At 42.1% G+C, this 23,492-nt stretch overlaps 1 protein-coding gene across 2 annotated transcripts; it reads right to left on the bottom strand.

The window, feature by feature from the left end:
• Positions 1–576: 576 nt before the first annotated feature.
• lpin1a (lipin 1a) lies at positions 577–21,295 on the bottom strand. 2 transcript variants are annotated; one of them, XM_041935230.1, is made up of 23 exons: positions 21,163–21,295; positions 17,644–17,844; positions 17,110–17,205; positions 13,338–13,434; positions 13,037–13,253; positions 11,431–11,505; positions 11,108–11,200; positions 10,767–10,878; positions 10,259–10,496; positions 9,588–9,740; positions 9,378–9,471; positions 8,839–9,038; positions 8,517–8,610; positions 7,720–7,789; positions 6,020–6,112; positions 5,807–5,871; positions 5,565–5,703; positions 5,181–5,329; positions 4,916–5,002; positions 4,609–4,761; positions 4,196–4,310; positions 3,937–4,040; positions 577–3,833 (listed from the first exon to the last, which is right to left on the bottom strand). In XM_041935230.1, the coding sequence occupies exons 2-23, from the start codon at positions 17,833–17,835 to the stop codon at positions 3,662–3,664; spliced, it is 2,808 nt and encodes a 935-aa protein (XP_041791164.1). In that variant the 5' UTR covers positions 17,836–17,844; positions 21,163–21,295; the 3' UTR covers positions 577–3,661. The 2 variants fall into 2 exon arrangements, with proteins under 2 accessions (XP_041791164.1, XP_041791171.1); XM_041935237.1 differs by lacking the exon at positions 11,108–11,200.
• Between the last annotated feature and the right edge of the window lie 2,197 nt (positions 21,296–23,492).

The raw sequence follows: 23,492 nt of genomic DNA, 5'->3' as shown, positions 1-23,492 counted from the left end.
AGTGCTTCCTTCTCTCCTTGAAGCTGGAGAGGAAGGACACCAGAACAGAAACCAATCTATTAATAGTAAAGTGTGTGTTTGGTTCTGTGGTGGATCAGCTTCTATTTCCCCACAGCAGAAAAGTGATCTGCGCTATCGTTCTCTACATGTCTGCCATTTGGACCTCAGAGTTTAATACAACCAGCGGCACAAAGCTGAAGAAAACAATGTGAGGATACCACTACAGACATTCATGGCGGCAGTAACAACAGAAACAGCTTTAAGGCTACTTACCAAAGTGTGTAACAGCTAAATAAATTGTAAAGTGAAAGAATAGAAATAAAAATAAGTGTTTAAAAAAGGAAGTAATTTACAGATAGAATCAGATACTTTGTGTGGACAATCTCAAACTGTGACTAGCCTAGCCTAGCTTAGCCTCAAGCAAAAGTCAGTACCTGGTTTTAGCGAAATTTTGAGTATTTAGTTGTTTTATTTTGGTCAGTGTTATTTCTGTTCAGTTCAGGCTGAAGGAAAGAAAACAACAACAGAGCAAAGCATCGTGTTGAGGAAACAAGGAGTGAGACACAAAGCAGCGATCACCTTTGAGTTTATTGAAAAATTGATCCATTGCACAGATTTATTCAAACTACATTGTTAACAATAGCTTGCACTGCACACTACTCGGCAGGCTCCTGCTTAGCGGCCAAAACATAATCTGTACACGGGACAACAAACTGGATCAACGTCCATGTCAACACAGAGACAGACGGGATAACTGGTCAAGAGTTTTAAAAGATCTTTCACAGAAAGAATAAGAATTAGGCGACAATCACCAAAAAGATGATTTACTCTGAAAATCTGGGAGGGGCATTATGTTCATTTAAAATAAAAATCATCTTTACTAACTTTTGACCTCCTTATTTTATACATAAGAGCTTGTCAATAGGAGATTTTTGTGCTCTAAACTACAAAACTGTCACAAAATGATGAGAAGACTATGACAAAAAGATGTTCTGATTATCAAATTAACAATTAACATGTTTGACATACTAATTAACAATAAACAATACGCTGTCATAACGATGGTTTTATCTCATAATTGTGGGCAAATTATCCTGTAATTATGAGATATGGAAGCCAAATTATTTAATGTCTTTTTTTTAAAAGGATGTTCCTCCCTTTCATTACATCCATGTAAATATGCATCTTAACATTACAACAGCATGCATCCTTTGGGTCTTTTCCTCTTACATACAAAGTATCCCAAGTGGCATGTGAACATCAACAGTGTCAGATCCTATGAATTCATTAATTAGTTTTACTTTAGGCAAGGCAATCACAGCACAGCATCAGACACTATCTATCCTATGCACAAAGAGTAAATAACATCATAATGTACTGTCACAATCAATCAGAGGGCTTGTTCACAGTATTCTTGCATTTAGATTTTTTGACTTTTTTTTTTTTCAAAATAGGACACATTAATATCAGAGTATAAGTATCCTTGTTAGATTCTGACTAACATCTGGTGAATTACTTTGAGAACATTTTTTTTTCCAGATGATCAGTTTTCATTTGTCTGGAAGCTGTCAGTCATTCAAAGCTGCTTTCAACTATCCAACATGAACAGAGGAGGTGTTATATGAGTGGATGGCACTCTTCTGTCCTGCACATATAGCCTGAACTTCATGTAACTAGTGATCGTGATGCTCATGATATCAATGTTGACCTATTGCGTTAACATGGTGAAACTGCCCCCTCATAGTGCCGCAGCTGGTTCATAAAGATATCATAGTTAAGCATAAAATGGCTGCAAATGCATTGGAATGAGCACCGGCAATGTTGTATTTTAGACAATATATCAGCCATTGAAAGATCATCAGAGCTGTTTTAAATAAAAAAAGACATTTACTTCATATGGTCACAAAACTTAATGTGATCAATTATTTACAGTGGTTTCCCCCATTTTAAGTAATGTGTGGTAAAAAATAAACAGACCGGCGTCCGTCTCACATAAATGTAGTGCAGTAGATGTTATTTGATCAACAGATGAAAACATTTAATAAAAATGTAAATGTACAAACGACAGAAAAGAGATGTTTCTAAAGAGAAAAACCTAAAAACCTTATAGCATCTGAATCTCCACCACAGGACAGATTAGTGTTGTGCATAAAAGTACACTGATGTCTGCAGTGACATTACAAAACTGAAACTATATGACCGTAGTCCTGTATGGACTTGTATAGTCGTTGCATTGATGAGCATTAGTCATTAGAACAACATACTGTACACTGTGATTTATACACTACATTCTAGCATATCACTGGTGTTAATATATTTATAATATGTATAAAAACAAACAAAGAACAGACGCAAGTTGTTTGCATTGTCTTGCATTTATCTTGAGTATTTCCACTGAATACTACAGTAGTTTGAAACTGTGCTGCAGCCACGTCTTTCACAGTAGCTCGGTCAGAACACCACACACGTTTAACTGGACCTGCAAAGGAGTTTGGCACAGAAGATGACTGGATGCACTATCTGTGCTATTTTTGCACGTTCTGGATGGTTTTACTGTAATGTAATGTGGTGCACAGTGTCGTGCTGTGTCTACTGCACTTGAGGTCAGAAAAGAATACTGCAGCCACATTCCTGGACCAGGTCAAACCAAGATTCTGAGTGTCTACTTACTGTTTGCTGATGTGATGAGTAAAAAAGCCAGTTTTTCCCCCCAAACAAGATAAGAAATGAGTGCTGCACCAACAGGTTGATTTGAGTTTTGACAAGCCGAATTGTACTGGATGTAATTTATATTTCATTGTCAACTGTGGGAGCCAGTTGTGTAGACAATCTGGAGGGGCTGCTTGCATAGTAGCTTTGTGGTGTACAGCGGCATTTCTGCAGAATAGTTTCTTATCTAATTTACATGGTGTGCCCTCATGTTTCAGTGAACATTTCATTATTCTACGAAAGGCATGTCTAAAAGTTTTTTTTTTACTTGGGCATCAGGTGTTGCAGGTAGGGACAAACAGATACTGAAGTCATATTGGTGCAAAATAATAATAATTTGTACCCCCTTGCAAACAATATACATTTTGTGTGGCAGCTTCTCTATCCACTGGTGTAAATGAAGAGTGGTGTGGGATGAAGGAGAATGGAAACTCGTCAAAGGAATCTCTTATGGAGTTAAAAGCATGCAGTGAAGGATGCTGTTCTCATGTCAGTGCACTTGCAAAAGTGAGATATGTGAGTTGCTGAAATTCATCAGGGATTTCTTTTTCCCTTTTCTCTTAAAAGAAATATTCTTTTTTTTAACTTTCTTTTTTTTCTGACTCAGCACTCTTTTTCATGTTCTCACTGTTGAATGGCGGCGAGGTGATTTTGTTTACGTGGAGTATTGAAAACACATTCATCTGCTTTGAATCAGTAGTCGCAGTTACTAAATCTTTTATGTAACGCCTTTGAGTCATTCATGTATCAGGTATAGTGTTAGAAAAGGTTTGATAGCTGCTTCCCACACAGTTCTTGAATAAATATTTGATTCTGAAATAATCAGCATCTTCACTCAAACTGGGCTCCTGGCTTTATGATGAACCACAAAAGCACTGACCACAGTGTCCTGCCCGACTGCGATGTGAGAAAAAGCTTCCTCAGTGCTGGATTTGTTGTTGTTGTCGTTCCCTCAGCTTGTCCCGAGTGGCTGTGGGTCTTCTTCCTCCTGGTCGGTGCCATCAGGAAGTTGTTCGCTCCAGTAGTTGCACTGGCCAAAGGTGTCAGAGCAGGAGAAGTCTGCTCCCTCATCTCGAACTAGGACGGGGAAGACATGGTCGACCACCTCACACAGACGCCCAAAGCTGAGGGGGAGACACACAGACTTTAAGTGTGCTATGCTAATTCAGACAGCCAGACCGCTGTGTACACGTGTCCAGGGTCCGATTACCAGAAAATATATCTTACGATGAGATGTTGGTTTTGGCGTGCTCCTGTATCAGCTCCCCCTTGGGATTGACGGTGAAAATCCTGTTCAGAGGGACGCCCACCTCCTTATAGGAATATACATCCTGAAATCACACACAAACAATCAGCATCACCACCAAAACCAAGAGGCAACAGCACAATACATTAATACATCAAGACCCCAGCACTTCTTCACAATGTAGTGCACTCGTTCAGGAGAAAGCACAGGCTTGTGTCTGTTGGTGTGCAGTAGCCTCACCGTAGCTCTGTTGCCAAAAGCAGCGTAGAAAGGTTCAGTGTTGGGGTGGAAAAGGTGCTTTATGTCTGTGAGACACTCGATCTTAAACTTCTCTGGTTTCTTCTCGATCACCTCCCTGCACAACATGACATGACATCAAATGCTACGCATCCACTGGGAAAGACAATATAAATGCAATAAATGCATTGTCATTGAATTTCTATAATTCTAATAAAATCTATAATTCTATTTCTATAACAACATAAACAAATGATGTTATGTGTGTCTGTCTAGCTGCTCCTGAGAAAAATGACTGAATCAATAAACTGAAAATACTATTATCACAACTGATGAACAATTTTGGTTTGTTTTTATGGCTTCAAGGCCATGATGGCTCCAGTGCAGCCTGTTTGTACATGTGGCGTGTGTCTGACCTGTGCAGGGCAGAAAACAGGCTGCTGGGGCTGAGCAGCACCGGACCCATCGGCAGCATGGTTCCCCTCTCATTGACCCAATGCAGGTAGCCTCGCGTCATGTCAGCCATGCCAATGGCCCTCGCTGAGCAGTACATGAATTTATATCCATTCCTGTGACAGAGAGACCGAGAGCTTTTATTTATCTGTTCAAACAATTAGTTCAAGGAAATTAAGCAATGGACCAAACAAATATGTGACATTTGTATTATAAAAGCTGATTTAGCCAGATTTCTGCACTGTGTGCAGATTATAAGGTAGCACTCACAAGCTGACTCTGTGGTAAAGACGCGCGATACCCTGGTGGGTCCAGTCTTTACCCAGTGTGGGGAGGATGTGACCCAGAGTGTCTGACCTACAGCACAACACAAGAGAGGCAACACACATCACACAATCAATACAGATGCATTCATTTACCCCCCAACACCAAATCTGTGCAAGCCTGACATCTACTGGTGAGCAGCTGGAACTGAACTGCCCTCTGTCGTAGGCTGGTTTGTCGTTGCAGGCGAGACCATCTTGCCTTTTCTTACCTGGTGATAGTTCCGTCTATATCAGAGATGACTATCTTGTCATCCCAGCTCCAAAGATAGATTGTGCCATGGCAGCGACACGTGCCCTGATACTGAGTGGTCACGCTGAACACCACGTCATTAGGACCCTCCTTCAGCTGCAGGCTAACCTGTAAACGTACACACACGCATGCAAAGTCAAGCACTGACACACACAGATTGAAAGGAGGAAGGCTAAAAGCAGCATGTTTTCATTCTTGTTGTCCATTTTAAGATTTATAGCCTGTGACTGCTCCAAAGGAAAGCCAGTGTAACTATGTTTCACATCATAGTGAGTCAGTACAGATCTTATAATCTATAATCTAACTTGTTAAGGTCAATTAATCCAACTCTGGGAATACACACCAGCTGCTCTGAGGTGAGCCGAAGAGTCTTCTTATAATAGACGCTGCCAGAACTCATGAGCAGCTCTGACTGGCAGGATCCTGACGCCTGATTGGATGATCTGTGGTCCTCATCACTCGAGGATGACTCATCCTTCATCCTGAAAAATTCGAAGTCAGACAGTTTGGTATAGGATAAAACTAAACCTGATGAGAACGGGGGTGTTTGAGAGAAACTTATGGTGATTGAAAGTCTGAAGTCACCTGTTTGCTGAGGTCATGGTTAGTGAGCTCTCTCCTCGCTCTCCTCCTGCCTCTGTCACTGATTCCTGAAGCGCACAAAGGTTGTCGTTGAAGAACAAATATGGCTCCCATCCTTTGCCTCCTTCCTCCCCTCCTGACACTCTTTACTGTGTAGTTTATATAACGGAGGTTGAGGAAAATAAAAACCAATAATGTGTGTATCTGTGTGCTTACTGATTTGGAGTCACTGTTCCTGCTCCTCCATGAGAACCACCAGCGTCCTCCTTTCTTTGGCATCTTCTCCTTCATGATGTTCTCCACTGAGGCCTGGAGACAACCGTGCACATACAACTCAAAACTGACCGAAAATGTAACTCAAAACTGACAGAAGACAAAAACTCAGCACATAGTGGAGCAGAAAACACATGTGAACCCATGCAAAGTAAAACACAACAGCGCATTTCAATCCACTCGGACCTCTAAATAAATCGCCACAGGTGAGGATTCAAAGGCACACAAAGAAACAGCAGAGGATGCAAAATAAAACCTGCGAGGATGAGACTTCTGAGGACTGTGACTGGATAACAGTGGGAAAATGCATGGTAAAAATGCAACAAGACACAAGAGAAAGAGAGAGACGTGCACGGCAGAGAGACGCAGATAGACAGGCTGACAATGGTGAAATGAACATACAGACAAAGACATGCCCTGACCAACACCCAAGCAAAGCAAGAAAACATCATACAGGCTGGGAAGGACTGGAGCCAAACAGACCAGGGAGGCAGTACGAGAAGAGGCCAAAAGCAGAAAACACATAACTCAAACACCAACACTTAGTTCACACAAACATCAGATGGATGGCGGGAGAAAGAAAATAAGTAAATAAAAAGGAAAAAATAAGGAGGGGGATAAAGACATGACATTATTAAAGTGTTAGGAAAACAGATTTAAAGCTTATTTCACTGTGGTACAACACTGGCAGCTCTGACGCGAGCTTCCCCATGTGTGTTCATGAGCCAATTTCAATTACTGGCATGTCAGAGTATCTCAGTATCATATCTGCTGCACAACAATAACCCAAATGGTTGAATATTGACTATGGGAGCCGGAAACAAATGTGAACTCACATTATCTGGTAGCATTTGGTTGAATTTTCATGAAATCATGTGAGGATGCTGGCAAATGGTAACACTGAACCAAAGTGAAACATCAGATTAAGGAGAATTAATTGCAAAATGCTGGGAGTGCACAGGAGAAGGTGATGCAGGCAGGTGCAGAACACTAAAAGACACCAAACACCACCTAACAAACGTATGGATAACATAATCAAATTTGAAACAAATATTAAAAAACATAACATATGTAGTTATTTGACGTTTTCGAGCCACTCGTTCTGTGCCTGAGGTACAGGCATGTTATAGCCCCAAGTAGCTAATTTAATCCCATAATAAAAGAGAGGAGCTCACAGTATGGACAGCATTTGTACTTCACTTGAGTATTTCTATTAAATGCTACAGTACTTTATACTTCTTATTTCAGAGAGATGTATGATTCATTTTATCCACTGCATTTATCTGACAGCTGAGGTTCACTTTCAGATTTTAAATACAAAACGTATCAGTGTATAAAGAATGATTATAGATTAAACTACCCAACTGCATGTAAAGCACGACATGAAGGTCTTGTTAACATACTATTGCATCGGTAATAATAACCCAGTAATATATTACATAATAATATAAAAATGAGAGGCTCCATTTTGGTGCATAATGAGTACTTCTACTGTTTTTGAAAATACTGGCTACTTGAACTGAAATAAATCAAAATAGTTCTTCCACCACTGGTGACATAAACTGTGACACAAAACATACAGTTACCTGTAAACAAGGAAACACATGACAGAATACATTTGTGTATCACTGTGGTGGTCTTACCTGCGGCAGTGGTTTCTGATAGACCTGCATGGCCAACATGACAGGAGCGGCTGTGTTCCAGTTGTAGTACCTACAACAGAGGACAGGGGGTGCTATAACCTCAGACTTCTGAAAATACAGCTCCATGCAACCACTCTAGTATGTTAAACTTGTTGTTGCTTCCTGAGCTAGATCCTCTTCCTCCTGTGTGTCCTCTTGGGCACATGATTGTGTGATGTGATACTATATTATATACTGTTTTACTTCTGTGTTTGCATGTATGCTGCTTGAAACACTGTAATGCTGCCATCTGGGCCAGGGCACCCTTCAGAAATTGATTTTGTGATCTCAGGGACTTACCAGGTTAAATAAAGGTTTAATAATAATAGTGATCAAATATGTGCAGTAACTTCCTGGAGTCTGCTGGTTGCCTGGCAACCTTGCATTGACAATAGGACAACTGGCCGACCAAGTAGACCGGCTCATGATCTAACACAAAAAAACAACTATTTGTTTTTTGTACAGATGAACTTTAGAGGTTAGCTGTGTCTACCTTTGTCTTTGTGCTAAGCTATGCTAATCGGCTGATTGCACTAGCTTCACATGTGCTCTACAATCGTGAGAGTGGCATCAATCTTCTCATCACATCATATATACAAAATCCCAAAATGTTGAACTATTCCTGTGAAGGACAAAAACTATTAAATCAGATGTGCTGAAGATGTTAATTATGCCTTTTACAAATATTGTCATAGTTTCTGCGCTCAGCCTGAATGTGGATCACACTTCAGTTTTGAATATAGCACAGAAACACATACTTGTTTCCTATCTTGACCACCAGGTTAGGGTCATCAATAATAGACGGGTTTTCTGAGAACTGCTGGTAGGAAATTGCCTTTTCCTGGAACTGCTCTGTGGCATGAAACACACACACACACACACACAGACACACACACACACACACGGTATATACAGAGGCAAGAACACACACAGACAGATGTTTCAAAAAAACATTTCTAAAGGTCAAATAGTTTATCTATAACAGAAGGAGACATCAGACACTATTTTTAGTTAAAACGTGTCAGCAGTGTAACCTAATTTCCTTCTGTCATGGCCTCCTCGCACATTCCACATTCCTACCTCTTGTGATCTCCCTGTTGTCAGTGAGTCCACCGCACAAAGAGATGGCAACATGAGGCAGGTCCCCCATTTGGTCGGACAAACTGTCTACACCGCTGTCCATCCCACTGCTGCCCACTGACTGTGGGGACTGATTAGCGCTCCGCACTCCCATCATCATCATCTCTGAGTCTCCCCTCATGGAGCTACTGCCTCCGTCACTGAGGAGAGAGAGGAACACAAACACCCTCAGGGACACACATCTCTTTATACAGTATGTCTGCACATATTTTCCAAAACTTTTAGAATGATGTTGAAACATGGTTGTGCCTAGCCTCATCATCTCAGCTGTGCATCTTTTATGGACAGCTGAAATTTAAATTATTGCTCGTTTTGAGCAGTGGAAAGCTTGAACATGGTGATATTAAAGTCCTGAAAACAGGACACAAATATAAGCCTTCTCGACTCTTTTGAATCCTGCTGAGGACCACATGGAGTGTGTGCTTGGGGTGGAGTGTGTCCATATGAAGGCGTGCACAAACATTTGTTTGTTACTGAACCTTTTAGGGAAGTAGAGAGCAGCTACTTCAGGCTCCAGCTCTGTAATGTCATCCAGGTATATGCCATCAGCACCCAGGTGCTGGCTTCTCTTTTCTGATAGGGGGCAAGATCACACATCATCAGTGGCAGATATAAAAGATGATACTGAAGGATTTAGACACTTTGACTTCAAGAAAACTTTTGTATTGTTTGAGAGAGAGCAGTGACACCTTTCTTCTTGGATGGTGAATCAGTTCTTCTGATTGGGCTTCCTCTATTCCCGCCTTCCTCAAGATGATCGGGGAGAATCCTGGGAGACACTGAGCAGGCTGTTAAACCCTCGATCTCGGCACACGATGACCCAACACTTTCCACTTCCCTACCTGAAGAAAAAAAAAATCAAACACACTCAAACTCATGAGGAAACACTGATCTCTGAAATTCTATAATCACTGAATTTACCAAAGGAATCAGGCTGATTTATGCTTCATCAACGGACGAGTTCATATCTCAATCATTCAGAAGTCACATTTTAAAAACAAGAACTTCCAAAATTGACCACTGGAGGTCACAAAAGGGCAAGTGCTGCAAGTCTGACAAAGAGGCGCTGTACAGGCCTGTTGTCTGTTTACGACCTGCCTACAACGTCAACAGAGGAAACTACCCTTGAACGACCCCAAGCTTCACTTATTTCTCAAGAGACTAGCACAGATGAAGAGCAGTCCTTAAACACAGTAACAATTTGAATATATTCACTGACAGCGTTGCTTGATAGTTGGAAATGTGTTAGTAAGACCTTTGAATTCACACAGCGATTGGTTATTTTAAGCCATTTGTCATTCTGGACACTTGCAGAGAACACTTTCAGCATTAAAAGCAATACTGTCCTCCATATAAGCACCTTGCTCTCCTCCAGCCCTGTCCCCAGTCTTAGTGGTTAGTCCAACCCTGGCTCTGTTTTTGCTTTCTTCATTGTCCTTGTCCCCACCGTGAACAGTGGTCTCCCCTGGCTGAGGAGCAAAGACAGTGAGGGAGGGGGGTCCAGTGTCACTGATGGCTCTGAAGTGAGTGCTGGCAGACACCGGGATGGAGACAGCTGAGGCAGGATCCTGCTTCAGGTGTGAAGTCAGGAAGGATGGCTGTGTGAGGGAGAGAGAGGTCAAACCTTTCACTTTCTTTGTACTCAAGAATGAAATTCACCCTTACTTTCCTTATCTCATTTTGGGCTCAGCAAGACAGAGGACACAGTGAAACACTTACATTAATAACATGTAGAACCAATTCAACCTGCATATGGTTTTGAAATCTGAATTAAATATGTAAGCAAGAGGTGAGATATTTTCTGCAGCGCCTGTGAGTGTGTGTGTGTGTGTGTTTGTGTGTGTGAGTGTGCGTGTGCGTGTAGATACCTGGGCAGCCTGTGGCAGCTCCCCCCAGGTCCACAGCATCTCAGGGTTGTCTTTGTTCTGATTGGTTAGCTCTGAGTCGCTCTTTGGCGTTGATGACCGTGAATCGTCCAGGCTGCAGGGATAGTGGCACACACGTCATTTAGATTACTTTCTACTCCATACTTTGCCAGCTAAAGTACATTAAACGTAGATAGTAAACTTCAAAATACTAGAAAGAAATCCTAATAAAATATTAGAGTAATACATCTCATGCATGTTTTTCATGCAAATTGTGTGCTTTTCCTTCATTAGTGCATTATTTCATTTCCAGCATTCAGAAAGTCTGGAGCTGAAGGTGATACCTAGCAGGGGAAGAGAAGTGAGAGGTCTGCTGAGGACAAGAGATGGACAGACCACAGGGTGGAGGGATGGAGAGAGTCTCCTTAATCTCATTACTACAGGAAGACAAAAAGACAGAAAGACCAGAAAAACAGAAAAACGAGAGTGACAGACAGTGAATCGTGATTATTATTATATATTCATTGTAAGCACAGAAAATGGATTAAAAATGTTTCGTACAAAGTGAACAGGATACAAAAAGAGATCTGAATACAGTTTACTAGACAGCTGAAGAAGATGACAAGGTGTGTGTAAAGCATGTGTGTGTTCTGTGTGCAGACAGTACCTCTGTGAACGGGTCCAGTCAGTGCTGGGGCGCGTGTGTGTGCTGGCTGTACACCCCTGATCACCGTACACAGGCCTGAACGCAGACACACATATGCAGAGAGATGTCAGTCATACACACACACACCCACACACATCATTTCACAACTTGTGCACCCACCATACTATTTAAACACACAGTGTCTCTGCAAGTCCAAATTAAAGTAAAATAAGTGAGATTTGTCTGTGCTTGTAAAAATCTTTTTTGAAACACCAATGATCATATCATTATCTCATCCTTACTTTGAAAAGCTACTCCTTTTGTCTGACACCTCACAACCCAGCCTAAAATTTGCATATCAAGAATAGTACTGTATAAAGCGTGACGTGAGGCACACACACATTCTTTCATGTCTTTAAGGGTTCAGGAATTTCCCGCGCCCTGCCATGCGGCAAACCTCCAAAAAGCTTGGAAGCCCTGCAGTCAGGATGCACCGTGAGCCAATGTTTCAAGGAGGCAACAAACACTGTGCAAACAGCACACATCACTGGAGCGCGTCCCACAAACCAAGCTGGTTTTCAAAAGCCTCCGCACACACACACAAAAACAAACATGCAAACACATGCATAAGTTATCATCCCGCTAAAATGTTCCTTAGCATTTACTTTGAGCCCTTGAGATCGTTTTACTGAATCAGCTTCTTAGCATGTGTCATGGTTTCATACATAAACACACAATTTTCTGCCAAAGGAAGGAAAACTTCCTTCCCCCCCCCCCCCCCCCCCCCAGGTCTTCAGGGGCTTTAAGGGACACAGATGTTGGGCTGACATTTGATTGCCGTACAATCATTCCCTGAACGCGACAAGTCTATCCCTCGCCTCTTAAGTATAATTAAAGCACAAATCCTAACAAGGCTCAGAGTAGGCTTTCAGCCATGCAGGTATAGCATTTACCATGCTCACCGGTTTCAGTTTAGCAACTAATTAGGACACAACACAAAGTGCACCTGAGACCAGTGGAAATGTCATTAGTTTTGCAGTGAGGGGATCACCAAAGTCACTGCAACTCATCCTATTAGGGGGACATGAATGTTTGTACAAAATTTCACTGCAATCCAGCCAAGCTGTTGGGATATTTCAGTCAGAGTGGTTGACATGCCATCCATAGAGCCACACGCCTAGCGCTGCTAAAAATGGACATTTTCCAATTTGAGCATTAACAGAATGTCCTCAGCTTACACTCAGCTTTTTTTGTATTTCTGTTCTGCTGATTTATGTGGTGCAAATGCACTTACACACACATTCATGCATGAAAAACAAACGCATACACACGGTCTCACACAATTAGAGGGGTTCATCTGTTCACGAACAACATTGTGACTGCTGACAAATGTTGTTTACCACAGCAACTGAACAGGGTGACTGGCATTTAATAACTTCTCTCTCTCTTTCTCTCTCTCTCTCTCTCTCTCTCACACACACACACACACACACACACACACACACACACCCATAAGCTGTTTGCTCAGAAATACTGGAAAAATGTTTTTGGGGGATTTTCTGGCAATTTCTGGAAGCCTAAAATGTCCAAACTGAAAAACAAACATCTATCGTGCACACACACACACCTGCTGCCATCGCCCTCTTTCTCCTCATCTGAGCTCAAGTCAATCGTAAACATGTCCTCGTCCTCTGAGAACTCTTCTCCGCTCTCCTCTCTCCTCCCTCCTCCGCCTGCCTCCGGCCGTGCCTTCCTCCTCCTCTTCCTCCTCTTCTTGGTCATCCCGCCGTCACTCTGCTGCGGCCCGAGGCTCTGGACAGGAAGTGAGCTGCAGGGGATGGCGTCTATGTGATGCGAGAGAGTAGCATGAAGCACACTCACATTTCCACAAAGTGCCTTAAAAATGCCTTTTTCTTTTCAATACCCACCATGATGACGAGAACTGCTCCTGCCCAGCTGGGACTCCATTAACTCCTCCCCCGTTGACATGATGGGTGATGTTGCAAGGTAAGATGGAACTATTTCCTGTCAACAGAGGAACGCAACATCAAAATCATGATTCACTGCCTGCTCAAATTGAAATCAACAGCATCGGATGTAAAATAATGGATAAATAATGGATTGGAGCGTGGAAAAGTGGGTGTGAAGATGAAGTGAGCTATGTGCTGTGAGGCTGTGCAGTGAGCTAAATGCTAACACTAGCGCGGAAACATGCTCATGATGGCAATGCTAACATTATGGTTACACATGGTCTAGCAAGCATAATAGCATGCTAACGTTTGCTAAGTAGCACTAAACACAACTGAGGCTCATGGGAATGCCATCCAGCTAGATGATAGATCAATGGATTCACCAGAATCATTAGGCTTTATCCACTTACAACCATGACTGTCTCTACCAAATTTCACGCCAATCCATCCAGATCAAACTGGTGGACTGACTGACTGATGGATATTTCCGACCCTGGAGCCACATCGCTGGCATGGCAGACAAAAGAGTCTACAGACATGCTAGTGGCTCTTAAAACCACAAATGTCAACGCTGGTGCCACTAGAGGAAAAGTCATGGGACGATGAATGCCAATCCATGAAAGAGTTGCTGACATATTTCAGTCTGAACAAAAGTGACCGACCAACAAGGACCGCCATCCCTGGAGCCGTGCCTTGGCTAAAAAGTATGATATGCATACTGTCTGTGTTATACCGCAAAGGCACAGTATTGCAGAGCAGAACGTGAGTGTTACTGATTGATGAGACAGAAATGCTTTCTTCTCCCTGCGGAACTGCATAATCTGGCGGGAATTTGGGTTTGAGCTCAGATTAGCAAAATCACACAGATTTGCTCATTGCAGTCTCGTTACGACAGGCCTATGCCAGACAGATAAGTAGAGATAGAGAGATAAAGATAAAGAGATGATCCAACCAGCGCAGACTAACACATGCCTCGCGGTGCACGTGTCATAACACAGTCCAAGACAGCCCGATTCACTTCCATGGGAGGGGAAAATGGGCAGTGTTCAGGATGTACACTATGCCGGGTCACAGCTCATCTGCTCCGAGCTCTGGCCTCGCAGGAGACTACCACCCCAAAACCACTTTTAAATCTTTCCGGATGCTTCATTCTCAATCACGACTGTTTCTCTCACGTGTTATTTCTGCGAATAAGAGTTTCTATCTGCATCAAAGAATGTGTGACTTGCATGAATTCTGTTTTCAGATGGATTATCCCACGTCCCCCCCTGCAGCAGGCAAGACAATGCAGCAACTGTTAATTCACTGCAAACGCTGGAAGATATGATGGAATAACTGAGATTATATTTCACACAGCATTTCAAGTTTTCTGTTATGTTTTTGGGATATTAGAATAGGTTTTAATGGATCCCTCATAATACAAATCCCTTTGTTTCTCCCATAGTAATTCTTATTTTTTCACCAGTAAGGCACTTCACCGTAACAACATAACAAGATAAATTACACCACGTTTGTTTTTTACTACAGGTACTCAAAAAATCTTAATGTTCTAGCCTGAAGCTTAATTTCTGAAGACATTTGCTTAGTGTTTCATGCATGGGATCCGTGTGCCAATAAACAAGCCCCGACAGATCCTGTAACTTGTAACAGAGAGAGTAAAGGGTGGGGTGGGGCAGGAGGGGCTGGGCTCCATGCCAAATAGTTCCTTAAAAATGTTGTTGATCTTTCTCCATTCAGATCGGTGAGGTGATATCTTTAGCCGTTAATGAAAGACGGAACAAAAACACAAGGGCAAATCATTTGAAACTGAAAGGATCCCCAGGCTGCCAAGTGTGACAGTGATCCATCCTGTAATGTTTATGTGAGTGGAAGGCTTGCTGCACTTTACTACTGTTCAGTATGTGTTGTCTGTGCAGTCTGCCCATCAGTTTGGACAGTGCACAGATCAGAAGAAGTGCCAGTTTCTGAGTGCAGTCCGTGTGCAACCGACTGCCAGTGAAGGTGAATTTGGCAGAGCTATAAATAGCCCTCTGGTGGTTTTCCACTCTGCTGAGGGAGAGTTATGTCAAGGAGAGGATTTGACACAAGGCCCAAACAGTGTGACAGACACAATCAAAGTAAAATAATAAAGAAAAATAATTCTCAGTGGTTGTTTGAATTTGAAAAAGCATATAAGGCAGTTTTTATATTCCCATCCACTAAGCACTGAGGTATCACAGTGTTCGTGCAGGACTCACTCTACAGAGCAACCTACTGAATGATGAGCAGTCGGAGAAAAGCAGAATTAAACCAATGTAATCCTTCAGATTGGGAATTAGATCTTCTCAGACATATTGCTTTTAATTCCTGACTGGTAAAAACAGCAAACTCTCATCAAGCAACCCCCCTGACCCCTCCAACTTCCTGTGAGTCCTCACTTTACAGAATCACTTGTCAAAACAAAAGGAAATGTTCCCAGGCCAGGTTATTCTCTGCCATATGTGCATCTGTGCTCGTAACATGATCTATTGTGGCTACAAGAAAAGCTATTTAGTTGGGACTTGTGTATTGTTTTGAACATTTGTGTGTGTGTGTGCATGTGTGTGTGTACCAGCTGACTGACCACTCGCTGTTTATGCTTTCTGTCAGTCCTGATGGTTCATTCCAGGAAACTAATGTCATGCCACCACGAGGGGCATGTCAGGATGCCACAGAGGACAGAAGCTCTTGTTCCTTGTTGTTGTTCAGCTTATATTTCAGCTGATATGATAAAGTCTTTACCTGATTTTGTACAAACAGAGTCTCAGAGCAGCAGATTGTTTTCCATTAAACACAGATGTCACTGTCCACGTGTCATGTGGCTGGTGAGGTCATCCATATTTCTGCCAGGATTTCTTTCTCTCTTGCTGTCTCTTCCATCCATACACATCCTCCTCTATCACACTTAGTGCTTTGAAAACATGCCAAAACACATACAGTAAACTTACACAAACCCATACAAAGTATACATGCACCTACAGATAAATGATAAGAATAGTAGAATAGAGTTGGTGCTCTAAACCTGCAGGTTGACTTTTCACACCAGCAGTAAAAAAATACAACACAAGCTTGTGCAGAGACACAGTTTCTTTCTGGCACTGTGTTTTACTTTAATGTCATCTGGCATCACACTGCTTTGGTCAATTAAATATGTGCCATAGGTGCCATGTAAGTTATTTTCATGATGAAATCTTTTGCACGATTGTATTAGAAATGTTATTCATGATCTAACTGGATTTCTGTCTCAGTCTGACACATGTTGAGTTATCCGTACCTCACTGTGATTACTGCCTATCTGGGTCAGGACACTCTCGATTTTGCACTTATTGAATCCATTGAAAAAATGACTTTAAGATCATTCCGTTTGATTTTTTTAGGTCAAGCTTCATGCTGCATGATGATGACAGGCTATTGACTGTTGGAAGATTTTGAAGCCTCCTGCAGCAGCTGCCTGACAGAACTCAGTCTCGTGGAGAGGAGGGGCTCGTGTTTGCCCCCTCTGGTCTTGCCTGGGCAGGAAAACTACGCATCAAAGCCAGACGATTAAAATGACAACAACATGTAGAGGACAGGAACTGTGTACCAGTAAGGTTCAAGCACTGCCAGTATTTCAGTTCAGAGTGTGCAACCTTCATGTCAGGAAGTTATGCTCTGTCCTATATTTGAGTGTGTTTACTGACGCAGAGTAATGACTCTGTCAATCATTACTCACCAGTGTGTTCTCCGTCTCTTTGACGAAGAAGGCCTCTCCATTCTCTCCCAGCTTCATGTGCAAACTCACTGGCTCCCCATTAATCTCTATGTCCACCTGCACAACAGGATAAAGAGTCATTGAACACGTTTTAAGTCTCATTAGCATGAATAAATCAACCTTTAATATGGGAGTTTGTGTCAAAGTATTGAGTTATATATGAAATGAATCATATCTAACAGATACCAGTAACAGCAAGCTTCTTACAGCTCTATCTTAAGGGTATTTTGACACTTTTTAAAGTTTTTTAAGTAAGTAAAACACCTGATTACTTCATCTCCTCACTTTTTCTTCTTCTTTATTGACCACAGATTATTAAACCTGGTGTCATAATCTCTTTGGAACTTTTCCTGCCTTTGCTTTTTTGCTGTTGTCAGAATGCACGTCTGAGCAGCAGCTCTCAAATTACCTGTTCACAAAACCACGTCGTACATGCAGATGAAAAAACAAGTCAGGGAGTGAAAGCGCGAGGGAGCGGGCACCCTATAATCTCACCACTTTCTCACGGGACCGCAGCACGCCCATCTTGCCGAAGCGGACGTGGAAGGGGGAGCACTGCAGGGAGCCATCGGGCTGCCGCACCACGATGACATCTATACATCCAGACAGGGTTGCAGGGTTGAGTCCCCTGTACAGCTCTTTGACCTGCACAAACACCTGGCCCGCCAACTGACCCACATAGTTCATGGTCTGTAACTGGAGACATGGAAGGAAAGAGAAGGGAGAGAGCTCTTACTGATTTCTTTCCTACAAGAAATTCTCTACTTGTTATACTCTGAATACGATTTAATTTACATTTCAGACCTTTTACATATGCAGAGCGCCACTCACTGGCAGGACAAATGACCTTTAAAGGGCCTATTGATTGACAGACCCGAGAGACGAGATGTTCTGTGTAACTGTGAGGCCACCACGTCATCTTGCCACATTAAAATACATTATTGATCCACTGAGTCCAATTACTGCCCACACAGGTCAGCCAGCCCTGCAGTCTCAGATATTTGGCAGATTACTGCCACTGTAAAAAATGACACTTTTCACATTGTTTTGCAGTGCGTGGATGTGAAATCATCCTTCTTTTTTTGTGTACAAACAAAAATTGCCTTTTCCTCTCTGAAATGCAAATACACTCCATGAGGGACAAGAGTAATCGTGCAGCGCTGTGCCAGTCTCTCTGATCCACAGCCTCTAATACGCTCGGTCTAGAATGCCAAACATGGCCCTGGAGAGAGACACAAACAGGGAAATGCATTCACTGGGCTGACAGATGGGTGGATGTTGAGTTGGTGATCCGGGGGGGTGGAGGTGAGAGGAAGTGCAAAATGCCGAAAGAAGGGCTGGAACAATGTATGTTTCCGATTTGATACTATTGATGCTATATTCTGATCCAGTACTTCTATTTATTGCGGTGTTTGCTTGCTTTTGTAACTGCAGAATCTGGGAAAAAGTTGAACCATACACTGTATGTAGACTGTATATCATCACATGTCAGCCTGTCTGAGTTTTATTAGCATCATTGCAATCATCCATATAAAACTGATGAATGAAATTATTTTTTAAACTGCTACATTTAGCTGTTGCTGCTCATCAAGCTGGTGCCAAAAGACTTCAGTTCAGTTTCTTTTCTACAGTGTTTCTTTAAGAATTTGCTCAATGGCTAGGATGGAAACCCAGGAGGAAAGGGTTAGGGTCAGAGTGAGAGTTTAAGTGTTGTTTTCAGTCATTGTTCCTGATTGTTGTTCTCTGTCATTCTTTATTCAGATCCCCATTAGCTTCCACAGGTCTAGTCTAGTCTGCCTGGGGTCCGTCATGCTGTTTCAGTTGCTGTTTGTAGTGGCTGTTTGTCGCTTGTGTTTGAGTGTTTCATTGCGTGTTTTATCCCTTAAAAGTCCAACCAGGGATAAGAACTGCAGCTTTACTAAGATTTAAGAAAATTAAATAAAATAAGTTGGTGAGAAAAAGAGCAAAATTCTTGTAGAAAAAAGAAAGAAACGAGAAGATGGAGGGGAAGTGGATGATGTATATACAATAGAAACAGAAAGAGAGGAGAAGGAGGGGGCAGACATACTTTAGCTGTAGCCAAGTGTGGGAACTGTTGGGTCTCTGTAGAAGAAGAGTTTGGTCTGAACCTGCTCTATATGCAAAATGTCCTGAGACAACTTCAGTTTTGACTTGGCGCCATGAATAAATAAAATTGAATGGAATTGAATAGTCCGCAATGCATTTCTCATTGTAACAATGACAAACGTAACACACACGCACACACACACACACACACACATACAGACAATATGTGACGTCATTGTCCTCTCTGTAACAAACTGTCCCTTCAAATCTCCACCTGCCACCTGCACCTGCTTGTGCTGACTCAGATACTGGCGTCCTACAACTCTGTCTCAACACACACACACACACACACACACACATGCACACACACACACACACAAACAGAGGGGGGACAGATGGCTAAATATTTCAGCAGACCATAAAAGAAGTGTGTTAGCACCCATCAATTAACTGTGAATCACAGATTTGGGCTGTTCTGCTCTGATGACTGAGAGATATTCTGTTGTACATCAGACCCACGTGAGACGCTCATCAAGGCTTGTTCTGACCTGCCTGCTGCAGCCACACCACAGACTGCAACAAAATTACAAAATTACAAAATTATTTAAAAAAATAATTATAGAACTTATTACAAAATTCTTTCTATTTTTAATTTACACTACAGTAGAAATGACTTCCAATTAAACTGTTCACAACGAGGTTTGTCTTAGAGACCTATATCTAAAAATCTGAGCAAATACAAGCAGAACTATCTGCATGGCTGGATACCACAGGAGGGAAAATAGCTCGTTTTGTTTCCCCTTAATCTCTTAATGCTCAAGAAACTGAGAATAATTACATAATTATTTGACCCCTTTGTGTCACTTGTGCCTTTCCTTTCTTTGTCTCACACAGTACACACATGCACATGTGCTCATTCATGGACATGCCACAAATCTGATATCACTGTCAACATAGACCACGTGCTAACAGTTGGGACCACTCATACACACACACACACACACACACACACACACACACACACACACACACACACAATCACACAGTCCCACATGCACAGCCAAAGCCTTGCCCACTCTTCCAGGAAATCTCTGTTTCAGGGGCCAATCACAGTGCTTTCTCATTATGTAATAGCCAATCACCAGACATCTCATAGGGACTCACTGTCATTCAATGCATTAACTAAAGAAACAGCACAACATTAAATGAAGTTTGGTCTAGATAACTGCTGTTATTTCTGATTCAGGTTCATAGTCTGTAACATCAAACTCCTCAGAGGCTTCTTTATTAAAAGTTGGTCACTATGAAACTATAATACTCTCACTACAGCCAAGCTAGTGAGATCACCTAACAGGCCTATGAGGAGAGAGAGGGAGGGAGGCAGACAGGGGTGACAGAGAGGCTGAGGGATTTACAGACAGATGATGAAGTGGGGATTATCCAATTATATCAATTTAATGTGACTGGAGCAGCAGTCTGACACTCCAGGATTACTGACTGTTACAACTAAATAGCAACAAGGACAGACAGAGATCATTATCAGATCACTGGTCATATTTCAGTATGGTAAATCATTTTGTAAATATCTAAATACATCTTTAATTATGCATGAGATCACGCTATGAATAGGCGACATAAACAGGAGGAAAGGTCAGTTTTATTGCATGGACGCGTCTCTGTTGGAGCTGAAAAGCAAAGCAGATGTAGTCAGAGATGAGGTCGATCAGCCTCATATGTGGCCTGTGAGGCGACATGTAAACATCCTCGCACGGGGTGAGGCTCCGCAGTCCGCACTGCACAAGCTCCGCTTCCATACAAACAGGCGCACAGCAGCCGTGAGGCGTTCATGGGTCCACTGAGTGCATCCTCAACAAACAGGCTGCGAAGACATTTAATTTCGCCCTCACGACAGGCTACTGCAGCCCACAGACCAGCAATCCTACTTACATTATTTACTGATGTCGCTCTTCGCTCCGGGATCTTTCCGCCATCCAAATGTTACACGAAACGTCCTCTGCAGTTTTACTCCGTTACATGTCAGTCCTCACATCACACACCGTCGGTCAAGCTCGCCTCACATCTGATCTTCGATCTGCTGCTCAGGGCTGCTTCGCTTTTTAAATCACAGTGAAAATATTCCTCCCACCTCCACCGGACTGCACATGAAGAGCCACCCGATTGGCTGAGCAGCCGCAGACGTCACACAATGTTGACTGGAAATTTCCCTCTTCATGTCAGCTTTGTTTGATTATTGTGATTTTTTTTTTAATCCTAATTCTGCCTTGATTTCTATTGATTGCGATTGGGCTACTAATAAGATATCTTTTATAAATAATTTTTAAGTTGCAACCAATGGCATTATTGCTGCTAAATAAACAATTTATCGTTTTAAAATAACTTATAAACCCTTCTGAATAACTACTTTTGGGTTGCCATGTTATTCTCATCCTGAGGGACACTTGATTTGTAGTTCAGCTTTGATTAATCATGAAGACCTCTGACCTTCTGGAAACAAGCTGCAGGGCATCTGGACCAATCTCATTTAGAAACAATTTCTTATCATTTAAAGCTGCAGGATGGGACTATGAAGAACGCCTTATTAATGATTTATTATCATTCATAATGACTCCGAACAACTTTAGCTGTTTGTTAATTGTAAAGTGATAAACTCTTGACCATGACTTACTAATGACTTGGATATTAATTACTCTATTAATCTTACCAATGATTTATAATGTGTTTGAGCATAATTTCTTCCTGACAGAAGAACAACAGCAAGCAGCATCTTGTTTTCATTCTAAAGATATACAAATCTAGTATGTGGAGCAGAGGAGACAAGAATAGCAGTGAAATTTAGCTTGGAGGCATCTGTAGTTGTGCAATGAGTGTGTCTCAGTTTTCAAAATGTAAATCTACCCCCTGCCTTGACACAGACCAAGACATTGTCGGCATGTTCATTATTCTCAGTGTGTTTTGATCTTCTGACAGCAGACGTCACTTACAGTTTAGAGCCTAAGTGTTAACAAAATGTAACATATGCAAATTAGACTTACTGAACACTTCTGATGGAGAGACCCCATTTACTGCAACTCTGCAACACTGTACCCTGTCTATGTGGGATAACGTGGTCTTTCAGTAAGTCTGCTACAATATGAAGACTAATAGTCAACAAGTGTAAGCACATTCCCAGAACTGTACAATGAGGGTACAGACTGTAGCTGGTTAGCTTAGCTTAGCATAAAGACTGGAAACAGGGTGAAACAGGTGTCTAACGTTACCAAAGTCAGCCTACCGGCACCTCTAAAGCTCTCTGATTTAACCCAAACAAAAATGGATTGTAAAGACATCATGTTGTGGTTTTATGGAGGGATAATGTGCGAGACTCTGTGCTGGCTGGGAACAGTTACTTCCAGGAGACTCTGCCACTGGACTCATATGGTGATGTATATTTTCCAGGTTACTTCGCCTAAGACATGGTCTAGCACATTACCCCCTGTGAAACCACAATTTCTGTTCTCCTTGGACAGAGCCAGACTGTTTCCCCCGGTGTTCTCTCTTCCTGTTTCCTGTTTTCCTGTGTCTTTGTGCTAAGTGAGCTAACCAGCTGCTAGCTGTAGCATCTCACTTAGCGTACAGACATATGTGCTATCGACTTTCTCATTAAACTCACATATATAGGAAGTTATTCCTTTAAATATAATAAGATTTTTGTCTTAAAAAACAACAGTTTGTGGGGTTTGCGATAATGTACGGGACTATTGATTGGCTGGAGCAGTGTCTCCCTATGAGGTTATGATAAGCTAACTGGCTGCTAGCTTTAGCGTCCTCTCTGCAAGAAAGCTCAGTCTGTTCCTCTTCCTTTAAGAGGAAATAACAAATATTAAAATAACAGTTTATTTGGCACATGCTGACATCTACTGATAGCAAGTAACAGAAATTGTAATACATTAATTGTATGTTATCTGTGTAGTATACAGAGATGACACATGTAGCTTTACCAGTCTCCTAAACAGTGCTATTGTATTTTAAAACACCTGTGCTGTGTATTAAAGTACAGCATGTGCACCATGTCGAGTACTCCTGGCACATGCACATATTTCTATGTGCCCTTTAGGGAACAGAAGACGGCAGCGGACAGACGGAGATGCAGGCGCTGCGACAGTAAACACAAAGAGAACAAAATCATAAATATGACTGTGTGAGACAAAGAGACAGACAAGGAGAGACAAGTTGACTAAACACAGTGCAGCAGAGCAGCCTGTAATGCTAACTGGAGA

The sequence above is a fragment of the Chelmon rostratus genome, chromosome 1 (genome assembly GCF_017976325.1).
Source record: "Chelmon rostratus isolate fCheRos1 chromosome 1, fCheRos1.pri, whole genome shotgun sequence".
Lineage (NCBI taxonomy): Eukaryota > Metazoa > Chordata > Actinopteri > Chaetodontiformes > Chaetodontidae > Chelmon > Chelmon rostratus.
Note: the sequence above shows the minus strand (reverse complement) of the source record. Positions and strands in the feature narration are given on the sequence as shown.

Bases quoted from the DNA above. Each gene is read 5' to 3' on its own strand.
- lpin1a (XM_041935230.1), bottom strand. From the start codon at position 17,835: ATGAACTATGTGGGTCAGTTGGCGGGCCAGGTGTTTGTGCAGGTCAAA. The intron at 8,611-8,838 runs GTAGGAATGTGG...TTCATGCCACAG, and splicing joins CAACAGGGAGATCACAAGAG to AGCAGTTCCAGGAAAAGGCA. The intron at 5,704-5,806 runs GTGACTTCAGAC...CGAATTTTTCAG, and splicing joins ACCATGACCTCAGCAAACAG to GATGAAGGATGAGTCATCCT.